This window comes from Puma concolor, chromosome B2 (assembly GCF_028749965.1).
Source record: "Puma concolor isolate L17-30 chromosome B2, mPumCon1.1.hap2, whole genome shotgun sequence".
NCBI classification, from domain to species: domain Eukaryota; kingdom Metazoa; phylum Chordata; class Mammalia; order Carnivora; family Felidae; genus Puma; species Puma concolor.
Window position 1 is genome coordinate 5661830 of NC_141671.1, and position 18272 is coordinate 5680101.

The 18272-nt window shown below is 46.2% G+C and overlaps 1 protein-coding gene across 4 annotated transcripts in view; it reads left to right on the forward strand.

The window, feature by feature from the left end:
* Window positions 1-3566: 3566 nt before the first annotated feature.
* The window catches only part of DCDC2 (doublecortin domain containing 2), a 170927-nt gene continuing 156221 nt past the window's right edge, over window positions 3567-18272 (forward strand). Inside the window, exons 1-3 of one of the 4 annotated variants that reach the window (XM_086706124.1) lie at window positions 3567-3722; window positions 4423-4814; window positions 9572-9626. In XM_086706124.1, the coding sequence (XP_086562250.1) occupies window positions 4522-4814; window positions 9572-9626 (348 nt within the window). In that variant the 5' untranslated portion in view covers window positions 3567-3722; window positions 4423-4521. Of the gene's footprint in view, window positions 3723-3911; window positions 4255-4311; window positions 4815-9571; window positions 9627-18272 lie in introns of those variants that run through there. The other 3 variants (XM_086706121.1, XM_086706123.1, XM_025917264.2) reach the window with 3 other exon arrangements.

Sequence of the window (18272 nt, forward strand, 5' to 3'; positions counted from 1 at the left end):
AAAATATAAAATATGTGCAGAGCTATTCTGATCTGGGAACTGAGGTAGTAAATCTTTCCTGGGGAAATAACATTTAATTGGGACTTGGTTGCAAGGAGCCAAAAAGGCAGTGGGGGATAATGAGCTATAAAGTATGTGCAAAGGAATATTCAAGGACGTGGAAGGATAAGTCTTGACTTTGGGAAGCTGCAGGGAGAATCGAGCGAGAAGAGAATGGTATTCAAACATTATAAGCCAGCAAAGCCAGGCTGTTGTGATCACTGTTGATGATGTTGGAAATTATCGTACAAAAAACGGGGGACATCCAATTGGTTTTCAGCTGCAAAGTGACATGATTAGATGTGTGTTTTCCAACAGTCTTCCAGGCTCTCACAGGTGGAGACAAGGTGACATTTTAGGTGATGATGGTGCCCTGAATTCAGAAAGTTGAAATGGATTTGGAGATGTACGAATGGATTTACTCATCAAGAAATATTTGAGAGGGAGAATGGATAGAACTTGGTGACTAAAGAAACATTATATAAATTTTTTTTAATGTTTATTTATTTTTGAGGGGGGGGAGGGGCAGAGAGAGAGGGAGACACAGATTCTGAAGCAGGCTCCAGGCCCTGAGCTGTCAGCATAGATCCCGACCTGGGGCTTGAACTCACAGACCTCGAGATCATGACCTGAGCTGACGTTGGACACTTAACCGACTGAGACACCCAGGTACCCCTGAAGAACCCTTATAAAACTCGGGATGCAGTGTGGTCTGGTTTCAGCACAGTATTACATTGAAATAATAATTTATTATTTTTTAAATTTTATTTAAAAATGTTTTAATGTTTATTTTTAGAGAGAGAGACACACACAGAATGTGAATGGGGGAAGGGCAGAGAGAGAGGGAGACACAGAATCTGAGGCAGGCTCCAGGCTCTGAGCTGTCAGCACAGAGCCTGATGTGGGGCTCGAACCCACGAACCATGAGATCATGACCTCAGTCAAAGTTGGACGCTAAGTTTACTGAGCCACCCAGGCTCCCCCTTAAATTTTTATTTTAGAGTGAGAGAGAGCATGTGCACCTATCTGTGTGCACATGAGTGGAGGAGGGGCAGAGAGAGAAACAGAGGGAGAGAGACAGGGAGAGAGAGAGAATCCCAAGCAGGTTCCACAGTCGGTGAGGAACTGGACCTGGGGCTCAATCCCATGACTGTGGGATTATGACCTGAGCCAAAATCAAGAATCAGACACTCAACCAACTGAGCCAACCAGGCGCCCCTACCTTGAAATAATTATTATTTCCACAGTAAGACAGAATCAGAAGCATTTCAGAAATTTATTCAGGCTCTTGAAGAAACGCCAAATACCTTTATGGCAATATTTTTGATGCACAGTAAAACTTCTTTGAGAATCTCTTGCCGTCTCTCACTCCCGATTTCTTTCTCACACTTAGGAAGAAGCATAGAAACAAAACTCTCCTGTGGGTGACCGCTCGAACATTCCCCAGCATCCACCTGAAGTGGCTCCTCATTCCACCTCAGCCCTTCGTGATCAGGGTTTCTGTAACCTTTGTGGCTTCTGAAATCCTCCCTTGGCTCAGTTTTGGGTTTCTGCGTAAGAGAGGACAGCTCCCAAACGAATTCAACAAACAGAAGGAGCAGAGAGACTGAATAGGTGGCTATGTTGTTGTGTCTCTGCAGTTACATGTGTTCTGTGAGGAAGAGAAATGTGCATGTTCAGATGGGTAGATGAGGGTCCATTTATGGAGACAGAGAATATAGGAAAAGAGGTGGTGTTGGTGAAAACATGCGATCATGTCAACGTGTTGAGTCTAGACTGCCTTTTCCTAGCATAGGGTAGCTGTTCAGGAACATGGCTGCTGAGAGCTGCCTTCTACTGCCTTGTGAGAGGCAGTTGTTAAATTTTCAAAAATCTCAAACATAGCCACTAAAAAAATTAAATTGTAGAAATGGACAGTTAAATAAGTTATATTAAAAACAAAGGTAATAGATGCTCAAAATTCATCACCACCTAGATTTTACTATTATCTATGAAGTTCCATGTCTACTGTAATGATATGGTGGAAATACCAAATAATGGCATGCAACCGTGCATCTCTTGCCTTCAGTGACCACAAATTGGTAGCTGGAAACCAGCCACATTTGCAGTATTTTAACCACAAATATTGGCAAAAGCTATGAATCAAGGCCTTCCCCTCCCCAATAGCCAGTAATTAGATACTAAGTGGTCCAAGGGTTGCTCGGTTTACTGTCTTCCATCATCCCTCAAAACAGGTATTCTGTCTTACTTCTCACTTGGTAGCATATTTGCACAGATATTTTCCCTGCTCATTCCTGCAACCTGTACATTGTTTACAACTGGTTCACAGAATTCCTTTCTCTTTTTTTCCTCTGCATTATTCCCTTGTCTTTGGTCTTCTTTTGAAAACTGTTAAGTTTCAGGGCGCCTGGGTGGCTCAGTTGGTTGAACCTCTGATTCTTGATTTTCGCTCAGGTCATGATCCCAGGGTCATGGCATCCAGTCCCCCAACAAGCTCCTCGCTGAGCACGGAGCCTGTTTGGGATTCTCTCTCTCACCCTCTGCCTCTCCCCTGCTCACACTCTCTTTCTTCCTAAAAATAAAAAAAATAAAAAAAATTAAAAAAGAAAACCTGTTCACTTCCAAGGAATTAATGTATTAGGAAACTTTAATAAAAATGTTTCTGCTCCCCAGACTGCAATGTTTTACATGTTCACTTTTTAGATTACTATGACACGGTGGTCAAAGTAGTTCTGGAATCCCAGAGAACCAGGTTTGAATTTTTGTGTGTGACCTGAGGTAAGCTTCTTTGGTATCTCTACCTCTCCATTTCCTCATCTGAGCAAAGAATAATACTTACCTCTGAAGGCTATTGTGAACATCAGGCAGTTTACTTAAAGTCCCTAACACAATGCCTGCTACATGCAAAAACATTCAATTAATGGTAGTTATTATCAGTATTACTTTTACTCATATTTGATGCAAGAGTAACAGCGGGTGATGAAATTTGCACATACAGGTAGCAGCAAGGTCTTAGGAGGAATAAAGGGAATCCTGGCAGGAATGAGCTGAAAGAGTTCAACTTTTTAAAGAGAATTTTCTTGGTCCCACAAGACATATGTCCCAGGGTGCACTGGACAACACCTCTTTCCTAGAATTCTTAAAGCTCCCCTCCCCTGTCGCACCCAGGCACTGATGCAAGGATGTGGGGTCTGGGGCACACACAGCTGTTTAGCCATTTAGCCTTCTAAAGTTAGGCGGTGGTAGGCGCGCAAAACATCTCAGGTTGTCCTCTTTACCGCCGTATCGCCAGCTTCCAGCATAGCGCCTGGCACACAGTAGGCGTCCATTCGGAGAATGACCGCCCGATAACCCAGACTTTCCCTCCACCCCCGCACCCAACCCTCACTTCTCCACTCTCGCCCGGGAGCCTGCGGGCAAAGCCCAAGGGGCTCGGGCGCGCGCATGGACTCGTTCGCGGACTCGGCGCCGCGCGTGGCTGCAGTTGCTATGGAAACGGCGAGAAGTAACAAGTCCATCCCCCCCGGGGCGAGGGAGGCCCGCAGAGACAACGGCAGCGGAGGAACAGCGGGAGCGTCGCGCCACCGCGGAGTTGAGCGCTGTGCCGGCGGAGCCGCCGCGCTGCGCCCCCGCCGGGCCCGCTCGAGCCGCTCCTCCCCCAGCCCGCCCTCCAGTGTCGCCAGGTACCCCAGCGGCGGGCGGCCCCACCCCACCCACCGCCTCCCGTCCTGGGACTCGGTTGCGCGCCGCTGCCCGCAGTGTTCAAACGGTGCCCACGGGACCTTGGCCGGCGGCGGCGCGGGGGGTCGCGGGAGGGGGCTAGGGGTCCCGGAAGCTCGAGCCTCCCCCCATAGCTCTCAAGTCTTCTCTCTCTCCCTCTCACTCTCTCTTTCTCTCTCTCTCAGTGCACGTTAGGCTATTACTTTTCAGCAAATAAGAATCTGGGCAATTCCAGGCAGAACTTAATTGCTTTCATTTGGGGGAGCAAGCAGGAGACAGAAGTGAGGAAGCAAGGCGAGAAAAGCCTTTTGGAAAGAGTAACACGAATATGATATTAGAAATGGAGCTTGGGCATCTTTCTAATCCGTGTGTGCGTGTGAGCGCGCGTGCCCACCTCTCCGTCCGGCGCCCCCTCCGCTTGCCTGCGTAAAGCCCCTCGCGCGCTCCTGTCCGGCGGCGGCTGCACCTGGGCTCGGCCGGTGGCCTGCGAAGCAGGTGTGGTGCGTGCACGGCGAGCGCTGATTGGCTGTCTAGACTTTGGTGAAATGCCTGGACGTGGCCCGCGAGTCCGCAGCCCGCAGGGTCTCGGCTGGGTGCACGCCAGGCGCCCTGCAGCTGCTCCTTTTTTTTTTTTTTAACCTCGGGCTTGTCTGTTTCGCGTAGGTTTCAGGAAGCGACCCCCACGGGGTGCGTGCTGTGAGGCCGCGGGGCAGCAGAGGAGCCTCCCCCGAGGAGCCAGCCGGGCGGCGTCCCGCGGGGAAGATGAGCGGCACCGGCGCCAGGTCCAGCCACCTGTCCCAGCCGGTCGTGAAGAGCGTGCTGGTGTACCGCAACGGGGACCCCTTCTTCGCCGGCCGCCGCGTCGTCATCCATGAGAAGAAGGTGTCCAGCTTCGACGTCTTTCTGAAGGAGGTGACGGGCGGCGTTCAGGCGCCCTTTGGAGCCGTCAGGAACATCTACACCCCGCGCACCGGGCACCGCATCCGGAAGCTAGACCAGATCCAGAGCGGGGGCAACTACGTGGCCGGAGGCCAGGAAGCCTTCAAGAAACTCAAGTGAGTCTGTCTGTCCCCACCGCCGCCCACCACTGTACGTTGCATGAAAGTGTGGGGTTGGCTTGGGGGAAGCAGTGAGCCCCGCCTCGCCCACCCTCGGCGTGTCCAGGGACTGTGACTGCGCGGAGCCCCTGCTGCAGGTGGGGTGGGGGGTTGAAAGTGGAGAAGGAATTTCACTTGGGTAGCAGGAGGAACAGGAATCTTAGAAAAGTATTCAGTGACCAGACTGGTAATTTAGCACTTTCCGTTCTGTTTATCCTTTCCTCTTTTTTCCTTTTTCTTGGAACCTGCCATTTTGAGTTTAAAGATTTCTTAAAGATTATTTAGAAGTATTGGATATTGTGTCACCAGAGGAGAAAATTATTTTCTGCATTTCACCCCCCCTACTGTTTAAATTCTTCCAGACTTGCATTCCGAGTAGAGCTGACCACGCCCCCACGGTTGTGACCCTCTCCAGCCCGCACAGCCTGCACGTTTGTGCTATTGGCCTTATGTTTGGAAAAGCTTATTGGCTTACTGTGTTTGTCTACGGGTCTGTCTCTAGGTACTTGAGGGCTAAAACCTTCAAGCACGGGGGTCAATGTTGGTGCTTATTCCCAGGTCCTAGCAGAGAGGTCGCTCATAGTAGGTGTTCAGTGAGTGAGCAAACTGCTTAGGTCTGTGAAGAGAACGATGATAAGCAAGATGTGACTGCTTGCCTTTAAGAGTTTACGATCTAACAGGAGAGACACTACATGCACACAGGAGTAACTGCGCTTAGAAAAAAAATAAAGTCCTGTGGAAGTTCACAGTTGAGGGAGATTATTCCTGGTGGGGGTGGGTATTGCAGGGCAGGTAGATTTTTAACAGTGCATAGTTTTTTGTTTTGTTTTGTTTTTACTGTGTTAATTGAAGTATATTTCACGTAGCATAAAGTTCACCTATTTTTTTTTTTTAATTTTTTTTTTCAACGTTTTTATTTATTTTTGGGACAGAGAGAGACAGAGCATGAACGGGGGAGGGGCAGAGAGAGAGGGAGACACAGAATCGGAAACAGGCTCCAGGCTCCGAGCCATCAGCCCAGAGCCCGACGCGGGGCTCGAACTCACGGACCGCGAGATCGTGACCTGGTTGAAGTCGGACGCTTAACCGACTGCGCCACCCAGGCGCCCCAAAGTTCACCTATTTTAATCGTTTGTGTTAGGTCCATGGAGTTTTGCAATATCACTACAGGCTAATGTTAAAACATTGCCATCAGTCCAAAATGAAACCCCATCCCAATTTCCCTTTCTCCCCATCCGCTTGATGAGGGAACTTCGGGCAAGCTGAGGGCAAAGGACAGACTAACAGTCCTGCCCCTTCCTCCCCCACCCCCAGGTGGAATATGTGTGATATTCCTCAGACACTCCTGGCTACTCAAGCGCAAAGGAAAGGGGTTTAAGTGTTTGCCTTGGTGGTGGAGGAAACTAAGGCAAATGAGAAATTAGATTCCCTTACTGCCTACAGCCCACTGACAAGTCCTTGAAACTAACAGAGTAACCTCCTTCTAGGAGCTCAGCTGCCTGGATGATGACACTTTGCTGGGGGCAAAAGGGAATCTTGGCTTAACAGTATCCTGACCCCCCCCCCAGCCCCCCAGGATCCTGTAAGTCTACTTTAACATATAAAAATTCCTTTGGAAACATCCTTTATCTCAACTCTGCCATAAAATATATGCTGACAATCATACTTCAGGCTTATGGCCCCTCATATACATCTGAAGGGCCTCATGACTTGAGGTTTTACTAAACAGTAGTAAATGGCATTTTCCTAACAACAGCTAGACCCTCAAAGTTCTGGAAACCTTGCGTCCAAAATATCTTAGAGACTTACTCTATCCCTAACCCCCTCCCAACCTGAGGGCATATAATAATCGGTTACCCGTCACAACTCCAGTGCAGCCCTTCCTGCCCACGGGTCCTGTCCCTGTGCTTTAATAAAATCACCTTTTTGCACCAAAGACATCTTCAAGAATTCTTTCTTGGCCGTCAGTTCCGACCCCCCCCCCCCCCACCAGCAGCCCAAAACCCCATCCATCTGGCATCTGCTAATCAATGCTCTGCCCTCTATGGATTTGTCTGTTCTGGATATTTCATATCAATGGAATCACACAATATGTGGCCCTTTGTGTTCCTGGCTTCTTTCACTTGGCCTGAATGTTTCCCAGACTCATGCATATTGTAGTGGGTATCAGAACTTCATTCTTTTTATTGTTGAAGAATATCCCATGGTATGGCTGTGCCACATTTTGTTTCTCCATTAATCAGGTGATAGATATTTGGGCTATTATGAAATGATGCTGCCGGAAACAATCGTGTGCAAGTTTCCACTTTTCTTGTTTATATACCTAGGAGTGGGATTCCTGGATTGTGTGGAAACTTTATATTTCATAGCTTTTAATATATTTTAATTGAAATTGAGCTTGGGCCTCAGGATAGCAAAAACTATCTTCAGCGTAAAGTGTGTGCTTGTGAATTCTGGTTTTAACTGTATAGAAATATTTTCCCAAATATCACTAGTGTCGTCAAATACCATTTTTCTTTTCCTAAATTTGCTTAAACTGAGTTCTGAATGTTCTGCCTTTTCTTCTGCTGGACATTCCTTTTATGCGAGGTGAGGGATACATTTGGATTTAGTTTTCCCTTCTTGGAAAGCTCCTTTACTCCTTTAGCACCGTTTGTCTAACTTCATAGAAAAGAACTAAGTGAAACGATGTGCAAGACACTTAGATCTTGAGTCTCAAAATCAGACCTGAGACTGAGCTGATCATTAGCTGTGTATCCTTGAGCCACGGGACTCAGCTGGTGCCTCTTCCTGATGCGGACGAGGAGCGTAAACCGTTCCTACCTCCCAGGGTTGTTAGAAAAGCGAATGGTGCGGACGTCAATGTGCTTTGTGAACACCAAAATGTCGTAGAAAATGCAAACCATGTGTACGTCCAGTTCCTTCCATCACGTACTTTGTTGATTTTTCTTTTATTAAATAATTCCCGTAAAAAGCAATGTCATGGGAATGGAAGTATATTTCAGAATCTATTAACAGCTCAAAGTTGCAGACTCACTTTTGTAACTCCCTGTTTTTTTGGTTTACTTGGCCCTGCCCACTCAAAAGGTAAAAAGAGGTCCAGTTCCAAACCAAATAGAAAGGTCACCTCGGAGTCATTATGTATAGGTAAGAGATCTGCATGGTTGTTTTTGCTTTTAGTTGACATACAAAAAAACTGAGTTTGTCACGACAGTTTCCCTTGCTAGTTTTCCATGCTGACGGATGAATAGTGGATTCATTTCAGTTAAAGGAGTAGTGTCTATGGTTATCATGATTAGAAGCCAAGAAGATTTAAGTAATGAATATATTTGAAGCTTAGCAGTTGTAAGTTTACCTAACGGTTGAGGCAACTGGCAGAACAAAAGACAGGCCAGAAGATATTGAGGGTGATTTGTGTCATTTAGACCCTAAACGATGTTGAAGAATTTAGCATTGGTGGAAGAATAGTACTCAAATGAAAATGATCATCTTCCTTCTTGAATTTCTTTTACTCAGATTTTCCCTAATATTGTTGAAACCATAATTAAACTCGAGGTAGTTATTAAACTTTTATTGTATAGCACAGGATTGTAAAGGTAGTTATTTTCCCCAAAGTTTTCCTATGCGTTTCTGGAAGTTGACTCTGCTTCATTAATCTTGTGGATCCAGGATCGCTTTGCTTCACATGATAGTTAACATGTTTTGCTGTTATGTCAGAAAGCAGTCCCTCCCTGCCAATTTGCAAAAGAGCCATTTTATTGCTGAGCAAAGGGAGTTCTGCACTGTCCTATGTAAACACTATTCATGTAAGAGAAATGTAATTTCCAGTGGTATTGATTAACTGAAGCATCCTATCCCAAAATGGAAGCAAAATAATAAAACATAGCTATAATTAATCCTAATATAAACTTTTTTTTTTGCAACTCAGCGATTACAGTAATTGAGGTATCTGTCTTTGTATTTATGGTTATAAATTAAATGCTAGATTTATACTTTTTTATACTGAAACATTTATTTAGCACCTGCTCTGTATGAATCACAGTGGGGACCAGATCACAGTGGTGGACTTAGGGCTCGACATTGACCAAAGTATACAGTGTGTAGAATGATCACTAGTTAATATCTATAGCAAGTAGCAATGGAGTAATAGGGGTCTCCAGAGGTTAACTAGTTCAGCGATGTGCATTTTAGCCGAACCAATGCCTAAACCATCCCACATGGCTGAGCATTTCTGTATCATGAAGGTGCTTTCAAAGGGAAGAAGATTCCCCAGCCTTTCACAGATGGTCTAATGCCGTGCTATAGCAGTACTTTCTTTGTTTTGACCTAAAGGCTGTGTTTAATGGAACCATTAAGCACCATCACAGGCAAACCACTCTTTATGTCAAAATTGACATAAGAATTAGAAACACCACATATATAGTCAGGGGCCAAATATTGTTGGGGGAAAATGTCCCCCCTAAGAAGTATGTATTTCCAAGCCTTCAGTTTCATTGAAGTTGAGACCAGAGGACATATATCCGCTCTGGTTGTTGATACTGAAAGCAGTTCCTACCACCACAATTGCTTTTAATTAGTAGCCACTGATTTTTTGTTTTAGGCGTAAGTATTTCCTATGGCTTGCTTTGCTTTTTAATAATTTTTAGTAAGAAAATTATATAACTGACTCAAAAGCAATAAAAGAAACCCTTATTGTTTTTCTTTTTCTCCCCCAGTTACTTGGACATAGGAGAAACCAAGAAAAGACCTATGGAAGTTGTTAACACAGAGGTAACCTAAATCACATTTTGAAGGTTCAAGTTAATAACAGGTGCCATATTTCTGGGTCTTAGAATTTGGATGACGTTCTAATCGTTTATAGACAAAGGTATAAAATTTTCAGGTTTTGCTTATTTCTAGCTAATGAATGACCACTAGAATTTAGTATCTGTAGCAAATACAAAGTGCATTAGTGAATTGGTTCTGGGTGTAATTTTGTTTGAAGGATCCACGACCTTTCAAAGTAGGCTGCCTTGCTTGAAATTGGTGACCGAGGCTGAATTTCTGGGCTAGAATGTGAGATGTGTGAATTCTTTAAAAACGAGCATCTATTTGCTCTGGATTCTGGGTCTCCGATGAAGACGTTGTGCCTGGCAAAGTGCAACAGGTGTGCAATGAATCTTTCTAATATACTTTTGAAAAAACGATTGTCCTTAATAAGGGAAGCATTCACCAGATTCTCATTAACTTAACTTCTAATTGTTCTTGCACTTCGGAGCAGTGGCTGCTGTTTTCTCTTTAGCAAGGTCTGTGCCCCAGCCACACAGACCAGACTCTGATCTAGCAATGCACATCTTCCCTGTGAGAAACTCACCTCTTCCCTTCAGCCAGGAGACTGTATCTCTTTCATTCTGTTTCTAACTGGTGACTCCCTCCGCTTCTTTCTTCTTGCTGCATGGACCCTGCTGTGCTAATAACCCACAAAGACTTCCAGAGGGGATAAAGAGGAAGAAGGAGCAGAAATTTGGGTTTGCAGAGGAGTTGGGAGAGGTGGCGAGAAACAGCGTGTCTGCTCGTGGACTGCCCAAGTCCTCCCCTTCCACTTGTTCCCCTGGGCCCTCTGCCCCACTTCTGTCCTCCCCCGCCCACCTTCCTGGTCTGGATGAGTATGTCTTCATCCACTGTACTATGCATTCCCAGCCTCATCTTCAACACAGAGACCTTCCTCCCCAAAGTCCACACCATGACCACCCTCAACGCCTGCTTTGAGCAAGGGGAGTCCCTACTTTCATCGCCAGAAAGGGAGAGTTTTCTGTTCCTGGCCACCCCCCCCCCCCGCAAAGGGAACCGTGAATGTACTTTCCTGTGAAGGTATCGCTTCAACAGTTGGTTCTACAGTGTTCTTACTGTTGTTTTGAGGTAACACGGAAGCTCTTGTGAGTTGTTCTGAGAGCCTAACTATTACGTGTGTAGTTCCTACTGTGGGGAAGTACCTCTCTCTTTTCCACAGCCAATATACAGTCAAACTTTTAGAATTCAACAAGTGGGAAAGTTAGAGGATGATCTATGTTCAGAATTTGACAACAGACTATCAATAGACACTGGCCTTTCACAAAAATTGTAGATGCTATTTTCTTGCTCTAAGGGGGTGATTCCATTCAACATTCGTGTCTTTGGAGAAAAGCTTGCACACTATGTTAAAGTCTACTGGTGACCCCTGTTCTTTGGAGGAAGATAGCCTATCTTATTCCCAACCACAGGGAGGGGTTCACGGAATCCTTGAAGTCGGTCCAGAATATGAATACCTAGTACCGGAGGGTAGCGAACAGTTTCAAAGGGGAGACGTTTCAATGCTCATTCAAAGATGTCCCAGTATGAAGGGTGAGTCAAATTGCTTATCGGAATTGGGGGCATTTCCCTCAAGTCTGAGGTCATGTCACACTGTTAGAGTTGTCTGGGTTGGGTACGTAACAAAGGCCGTGACACTAATGCCCATGATTCAGTTATCACAATTGCTTAAAACATATTGGTTCTAGGAATTCCCGGTACGTGGTACTCTAGGAAGACCCTTGTAGTTCAGTTGGATGTGTAGCACTGTGTCCTAGCCACCGTGGTTCCATTCGCACACGTGGCAGGAAGCCCAGGCAGCGGGCGCTGGGAGTTAGTGGCACTCCTTCCCTTCTCCCAGAGCGTCCTCACCCACGTCCATGATATGACCTGGGTGCTCTTTAGATAGTTCAGAATTCAGACACCATGGTATCCACTTGCTGACCGCAGGTCACGGTAACAAGAAGGTACGGGTCACCTTGACATTGGAAGTCCTTTTGTGGTTTCTGTCATTGCTTTTCTGTTCCACGAGGCTCATCTTTGAAGAGACACTGACAGGACAGCCAGGCCTGTTCTTGGTGGCCATATCACTGGGGCAGAAAGAGGCAGACCTCTAATGGACCTCTTCTGCTAACCCTGAAGAAGTCCATGGTCTTATTCAGCCAACACTTAGGGCAGCAGGAGGAAGTGGGGGTGAAACAGGAAGAAAGGGGAAGAAAAAGGAGATAGGAATTAGAGAATGACAAGGTGGCTGTGTGGTGGTTTGCACCTGCTCCAAGGTGAGATAGCACTGTGGGCTCAGAACAGACTTCTAATGCCTCCCTACATGCAGGTCTTGTTTTTACTAATACCCGGGTAACGAAAGCTCCTGGACTCTGCTTGTACTCTTGCCCCCAGTCCTCAGCCACTGAGGACCTTGGTAGCGTATCTCTTATTTACATTCCCCATCTTCTCCTTGCTTCCTTCTCCCCTCCTCTCAGCCCAGGTACAGATCTCTTGTGATGTGTCCACGTTCCAAGTCAACTCACCAGTGTCTCTCTTTCCTCTGTCACCTAAGCAGAGGAGTCCTCTGTCCTCCAGTGCTAGAAGCCTCTGGTCTGCATCCGGGACACCTTTTGTCTCTTCCTTACCAGCCTGCACTGTGCTCTTGCCTTTTTGCTTTACCCGAATGAGCTTTTTCTTACTTTTCCAATAACTGCTTTGCTTTCACGGGACTGGATGCTGATACCGAGCAGCATGGTGGGCAGAGCGCTGGGGGGTGGGGTGGGGTGCAAAACTCAAGAAGACCTGCGTAACCCCTCACCCTGAGGAACAACAGTCTTACCGAAAAGACGGATATACAAACATCTCTAGTACCGCCTGATAAGCGATTTCATTTGTTAGGGATTTAGTCCTGTTCGTGTCGCATGTCGAGCTGTTAAAGTGCTTTTGACTCCATCCTGTTGTGACAAAGCCACTCGTGAGCCCTTCAAGTGGAAGCTTCCTTCTTTGACGTAGTGTTGTAGATCATTTCAGTCGTCCTGTGCTGTATTTCACCCACGTAGTGGCATCCTTTAGATTGTGATATTCTTTTTTTTTTTAATTTTTTTTTCAATGTTTATTTATTTTTGGGACAGAGAGAGACAGAGCATGAACGGGGGAGAGGCAGAGAGAGAGGGAGACACAGAATCGGAAACAGGCTCCAGGCTCCGAGCCATCAGCCCAGAGCCTGACGCGGGGCTCGAACTCACGGACCGCGAGATCATGACCTGGCTGAAGTCGGACGCTTAACCGACTGCGCCACCCAGGTGCCCCAAGATTGTGACATTCTTAATGCCACTCTGTGTTACTGTTTGGGAGGCCTTGGTGTACGTTATATAGGAGGGGACTAGCAGACAAATGGCTACAGAACACAGGTGCTATGCTGGGGGCCGGTTGGGGGGGGGGTGTCCAGGCAGAAGTGAAGTCTTCCCTGCTCTTTCTTTTGGGGGATTTGGGGTCCAGGGGAGAGGACTGGGGATCAAACCCACCATTGTTACCCAGGGCCCGGGTGCTGGGCTAGAGGTTTGCTGGGAGGACTGTCGAGTTGCAGGTGCTAGGTTTAGGGTTATGGGTCAGGGTCGTTTCTTTGCCACCTGCTTCTCTTAAGGTTTTGAGAACGTCTCTTCCTACAACTTGATTAAGGGAGATTATTTAATGCTCCTGTCTGTGTAAGAGGCACAGCGTGTCTCCCTCTGAAAGAGTGGAAGTCAACCGGGGATACAAGAGAGCGGACCCACGGCAAGCCGGCCGCAAAGTGAGCGCACGATGTGGCTTCTCCCACAGTTGTGTTGTGCGCCAGCCGTAAGATGCCAAAAGGACCCCTCTTTCCGTGATTCCCGCCCTTTTACCGCTGACCTTCCAGACCTGCTTTGCGGTGCCCATGTTTTCCTGGGGATCTCGAATCGCTGAACCGCCTTCGCCTCATCACCACCCCCGCGTTATTCTCCGCTTCTCCTCATCTCCCCTCCAGACCGCGATCCATCCAGAACTGAATCTGCTTCCCTGAGACACCTCCTCGGACTCCTCCGAGGAGGACCCGAACCTTACCTAAGATGCTCCCCCTCCCCCCGTCTCAGCCTCCCTGCGCCTTCTCCAAGGGCCGCCCCTTGCTGCACCAAGTCAGTGAATGCGGTTTCGTGGGACCGCAGGTGGGTTCCTGTTCTAGCTGCTTAGGCTCGGCTGTGTGTGTGTGTGTGTGTGTGTGTGTGTGTGTCAGAGCTGCGCGTTCAGTTGTGAGTCTCCGGGAGGTCTGTGGGTTCTGCGCGGAACCCGGCAGAAATGGGCCGGTAATGGTTGTAATTCCCTACAGGCCGCATACTCCTTATCAACAGTTAAGGGAGGCGTCTCGTGCCTCCTGCGTGCCTCACTTCGCACGTGAGTGGGATGTTGCTAATGGCTGAAAGGTCTTACCAGCCACCATCTATTTCGATTTTGTTTCAGGGATAAAGTTAGTTGCAGGTAAACCTTTGTTTGTGTCCTAAGACACATTTATTGTCTCTGGAGCGTAATTTGGAGCCGTAGTAAATGAACATTACTCAAGTAGCCAGGGTTGATTGTGTGCCCGCTGTGTGTCAGGTGGTGTGCTCCTGACCCACGAGCCAAGCCGCAGGGCCCCTGTCCTCATGGACTGGACACTCTTTAGCTTCTCTTGCTTGCTGTGGTTGACTTTAACTCCGTAGACAGTGATCTTTGTTGAAGAAACTTGTACATTTCCCTGGTTGGTGGGGGAGGGGGGTTCCCTTGTTTGGTGGGCTAAACAGTTTTTGCACTGAATATCAGACTTCCTTGTCCTTTTTTTTTTTTTTTAACTTTTTGAACGTTTTTAAATTTATTTTTGAGAGACAGAGAAAGAGCATGAGTGGGGGAGGGGCAGAGAGAGAGGGAGACACAGAATCTGAAGGAAGCAGGCTCCAGGCTCTGAGCGGTCAGCACAGAGCCAGACACAGGGCTCGAACCCCCGAACCGTGAGATCATGACTTGAGCCGAACTGAACCACCCAGGGGTAACCGACTGAACCACCCAGGCATCCCCAAACTTCCTCATTCTTTTTTTTTTTATTTTTTATTTATTTATTTTTTTAATTTTTTTTTTTTGCAACATTTATTTATTTTTGGGACAGAGAGAGACAGAGCATGAACGGGGGAGGGTCAGAGACAGAGGGAGACACAGAATCGGAAACAGGCTCCAGGCTCTGAGCCATCAGCCCAGAGCCCGACGCGGGGCTCGAACTCACGGACCGCGAGATCGTGACCTGGCTGAAGTCGGACGCTTAACCGACTGCGCCACCCAGGCGCCCCGAAACTTCCTCATTCTTAAAGGTACCTTGGTCTCATGTTCCAGTTCAGGCTCTGGCCTTTGACCTTCCTTGTTGGCTTCCTCTGTGGGATTCTCCCTCTGTGGGCTCTTCTCAACCCCCAGTGACAGTTTCTATCGATGCCTAATACAGAAGAACTTGGAGCTTTATTTTGTTTTCTTGAATACTGCTCATGTGTGTTCTCAGAGTCCTCAGAAAAGATCATTTTTACCCCCTTCCTCACATTTATATTTTTTAAAAACTCAAGGATTGGTTTGGTTTTCTTCTTCTTTTATCTGTTCTTTCTCATCTGCTAGTGGAGGTGCCAGAACATGTGCAGTGACAGGCAGAGGTCACGCTCGCCTCATTCTGTATGATCTATCCAGGAATGAGTGTGCCGTCTGTAGTTCTGAGAGGTGGTGCCTTAAAAAGAAATCTGCAGATTCAAATCCGAGAGAAGATCCCAGTGAATGCCTTTCCAGAGAGATGGGAGCCTCCTTGTTGGATACGCCGTCAGGTTGAATCCTCCTGAGTATGTGTCCCTCATCTTTAGACTGTTCAGTTATGCAGAATTTGAGTAAACCTTGTGTCTTCCTAGTGGGGAGGAACCCTTGCAGGAGCACCTTGGAGAGGAGGAGAGGTAGGGAGAGAGTTTTCTAAACATCAAAGCTTTAGCTCCTCTGACAAGTTTGCAATAATGGGGGTTGTCTGCCCTTCAGGTCAGCTACTCTGGTGCACGTCTTTAAGGTTTTGAATATAACCTTTAAAACTTCATATCTCAGTTTAATCATTAATGCATACTCTCTAATGAAACATACTATGAAATTTGCTACTTAAAGGCTCTTGGTTGGAAATGGGATTCTAGACATTAAATTGGGTGTAATTATTAACCATACTGTGGGGAAGGCATGGGGCTCTGTGGTTTAACTCACTAATCGTTAGCCTGGGAATTCTGGGTTCAAAGGGGGAATGACTAAATAGTTAAAGTCCTAAATATTTCTTTAACTTAGGGAAAGATTTCCAGATTATGGTAGACAGGTTTGCTGATTTAATGAGGAATCAAAGAAGATAAAGCCCACTTCAGTGAGTTCTTTCCACAGTAATTGAAGCCCCTCCCCAGTCTTTTATTTCCCCCCTTCCCCCACTTCTCTGAGGCAACTGCTAAGTAAGAGGCATTTTTTTCCAAGGATAGCTAGTTCCCATCATGGTCATGGTGACTATGACCTTGCCAAGGCTCTGTGAAGACACAGTTTTCTATTAAAGCACAACTGGCTATATTTCATTTTTCTTTCACACTTTCTTGTGTTACCTTTTTCTCAGTATTGAGCTGTGTGTGTTTGAACAAGAGAGACATGTGTTTATGTCAATCTGGAAAATATTGGTCTAATGAAAACTGTCTGTTAATAACCCTAATCAGCTCTGATCAAAAGCTGAAAGGTTGGTCTATTAGTTGGTTAGTTGGTCTATTAGCATGAATCATGACATTTGTTCCAAGTATTTTGTATTCTGTCTATCTGGTATTTAATTTTTTTTAAGTTTATGTATTTATTTTGAGAGGAGGAGAGAGAGAAAGAGAGAGAGAATGCTCATGCAGTTGGGGGAGGGGCAGAGAGAGGGAGAGAGAGAACCCCAAGCAGGCTCCTCACTGTCAGCACAGAGCCCGGCGTGGGGCTCCATCCCATGAACCCTGAGATCATGACCTGAGCTGAAACTAAGAGTCGACGCTTAACCGACTACCCAGGCACCCCTCCGTCAGCTGGCATTTAGACATGACTTTAGGAAATTGAATGTGAAGCATAAGACATGTGAATTAGAACATGTATCATTTTAAAATTTCTAGTAATAAGCTATTGTAAGCAAGCACAAGAATATAATGAAATTTACAAAATAATTATCAACCTTTTGAGAGGAAAACAGAAAAAGTATCTCATAAAATAAATTCCTAACCAAGTGTGTATGTTTAAAAATACCATTTGGATGAGGTATCAAACTATTCTCAGTAAGACATTTCATGTAAGTCCCCAGTAAACAGCAAAACCTATTGAACAGAGAAAAACTTCTTGTTCTTACACCACATGGGACTCAGACACATACAGGATGAGATTTTCAAGTTCTGCCAAAGCATGCCAAGCTTTCAGTTGTACACTTACCAAGAGGAGCTTATGGAGTTGTCTGGAAAGGTCAAAGGGACTATTCAGGATGAAAGCATGATGATTTCCATAAGGCAGGAATCATAGGGAAACAACGACCAAATAAATAGCCAAAGATAGCCAAGGTCGACAAATGAATCATGCCCAGCCATTTATTGATTACTGCTCATGCGCGATTTCACATTCTCTCAAGACTATTTATCAAGAGCCAGACAGTGGGCTAGATTCCAGCCATATGGACATAAAAAGACGTTTGCCAGGTGCCAATCATAAAGTACAACAAGGTAATGTTGTAGGAAGATTCTAGAAAGAGTCTGAAGAGCTAAGCTACACCAGAAAGAATAAAAAAATTGAAACAATACCGGAGGTTGTTACTCCGAGGGGATAAAATGATTTACTCAGACCTAGTCAATAATTGGCTTTGGTACCTACAAAGAATATGGTGACTAGCTCTTCTCCATCACAGCTGGTTACCAAAAAGGGAGAGCCAAAATTATAACGTGAGGGTTGAAGAGTTTGGGTCAGATTGATTGAAAGAAAACTTAAAAAAAACCCAACAAACCACAACATTGGTGAAGACTACTAACCACTTATTGAAAGTTCTGTCTCCTTTCTGTCCATTTCTAATTATGAGCCCAGTTCTTCCCACTTGCATATTTCAGTTGCATAACCAAGATGGCGGAACTGGATTGAGGTTGACTTGAGTTTCAAAATGCCCTTGAATCCAGGGCTTCGTGGGAGGCTTCCTGGGAAGCCTGGGAAGACCAAGTGCTTGGGCTGTCACACCCCCTCCACGGAGCAGGCGGTATGTGGGAGAGAGCTGCGCGAGTGACTGGCAGCGACCTATGCTGGTGCCGTGTGCCAGGATCTCTCATTTCAGGGAGTTCTTCGTTGTAAATAAGAGTGCAGTGCTGTGATGGCACTGGCACTTCCAGTCAGAATTTTTGAAAAAAGCAACAAAATTTGAAGCAACATCGTAAAAGTAAAGGTTTTGGAGAATATTCCTGATTTGGAGTGTGGCTTTTGTATTTAGAACTGAAGGTAGCCTGACATCCTCGACCAATGCAGCAACCATCCAGATCGATGTTTCAGATTTTTTCCACTCACTATACAGATCGATGTTTCAGCTTTTTCCCACACACTATT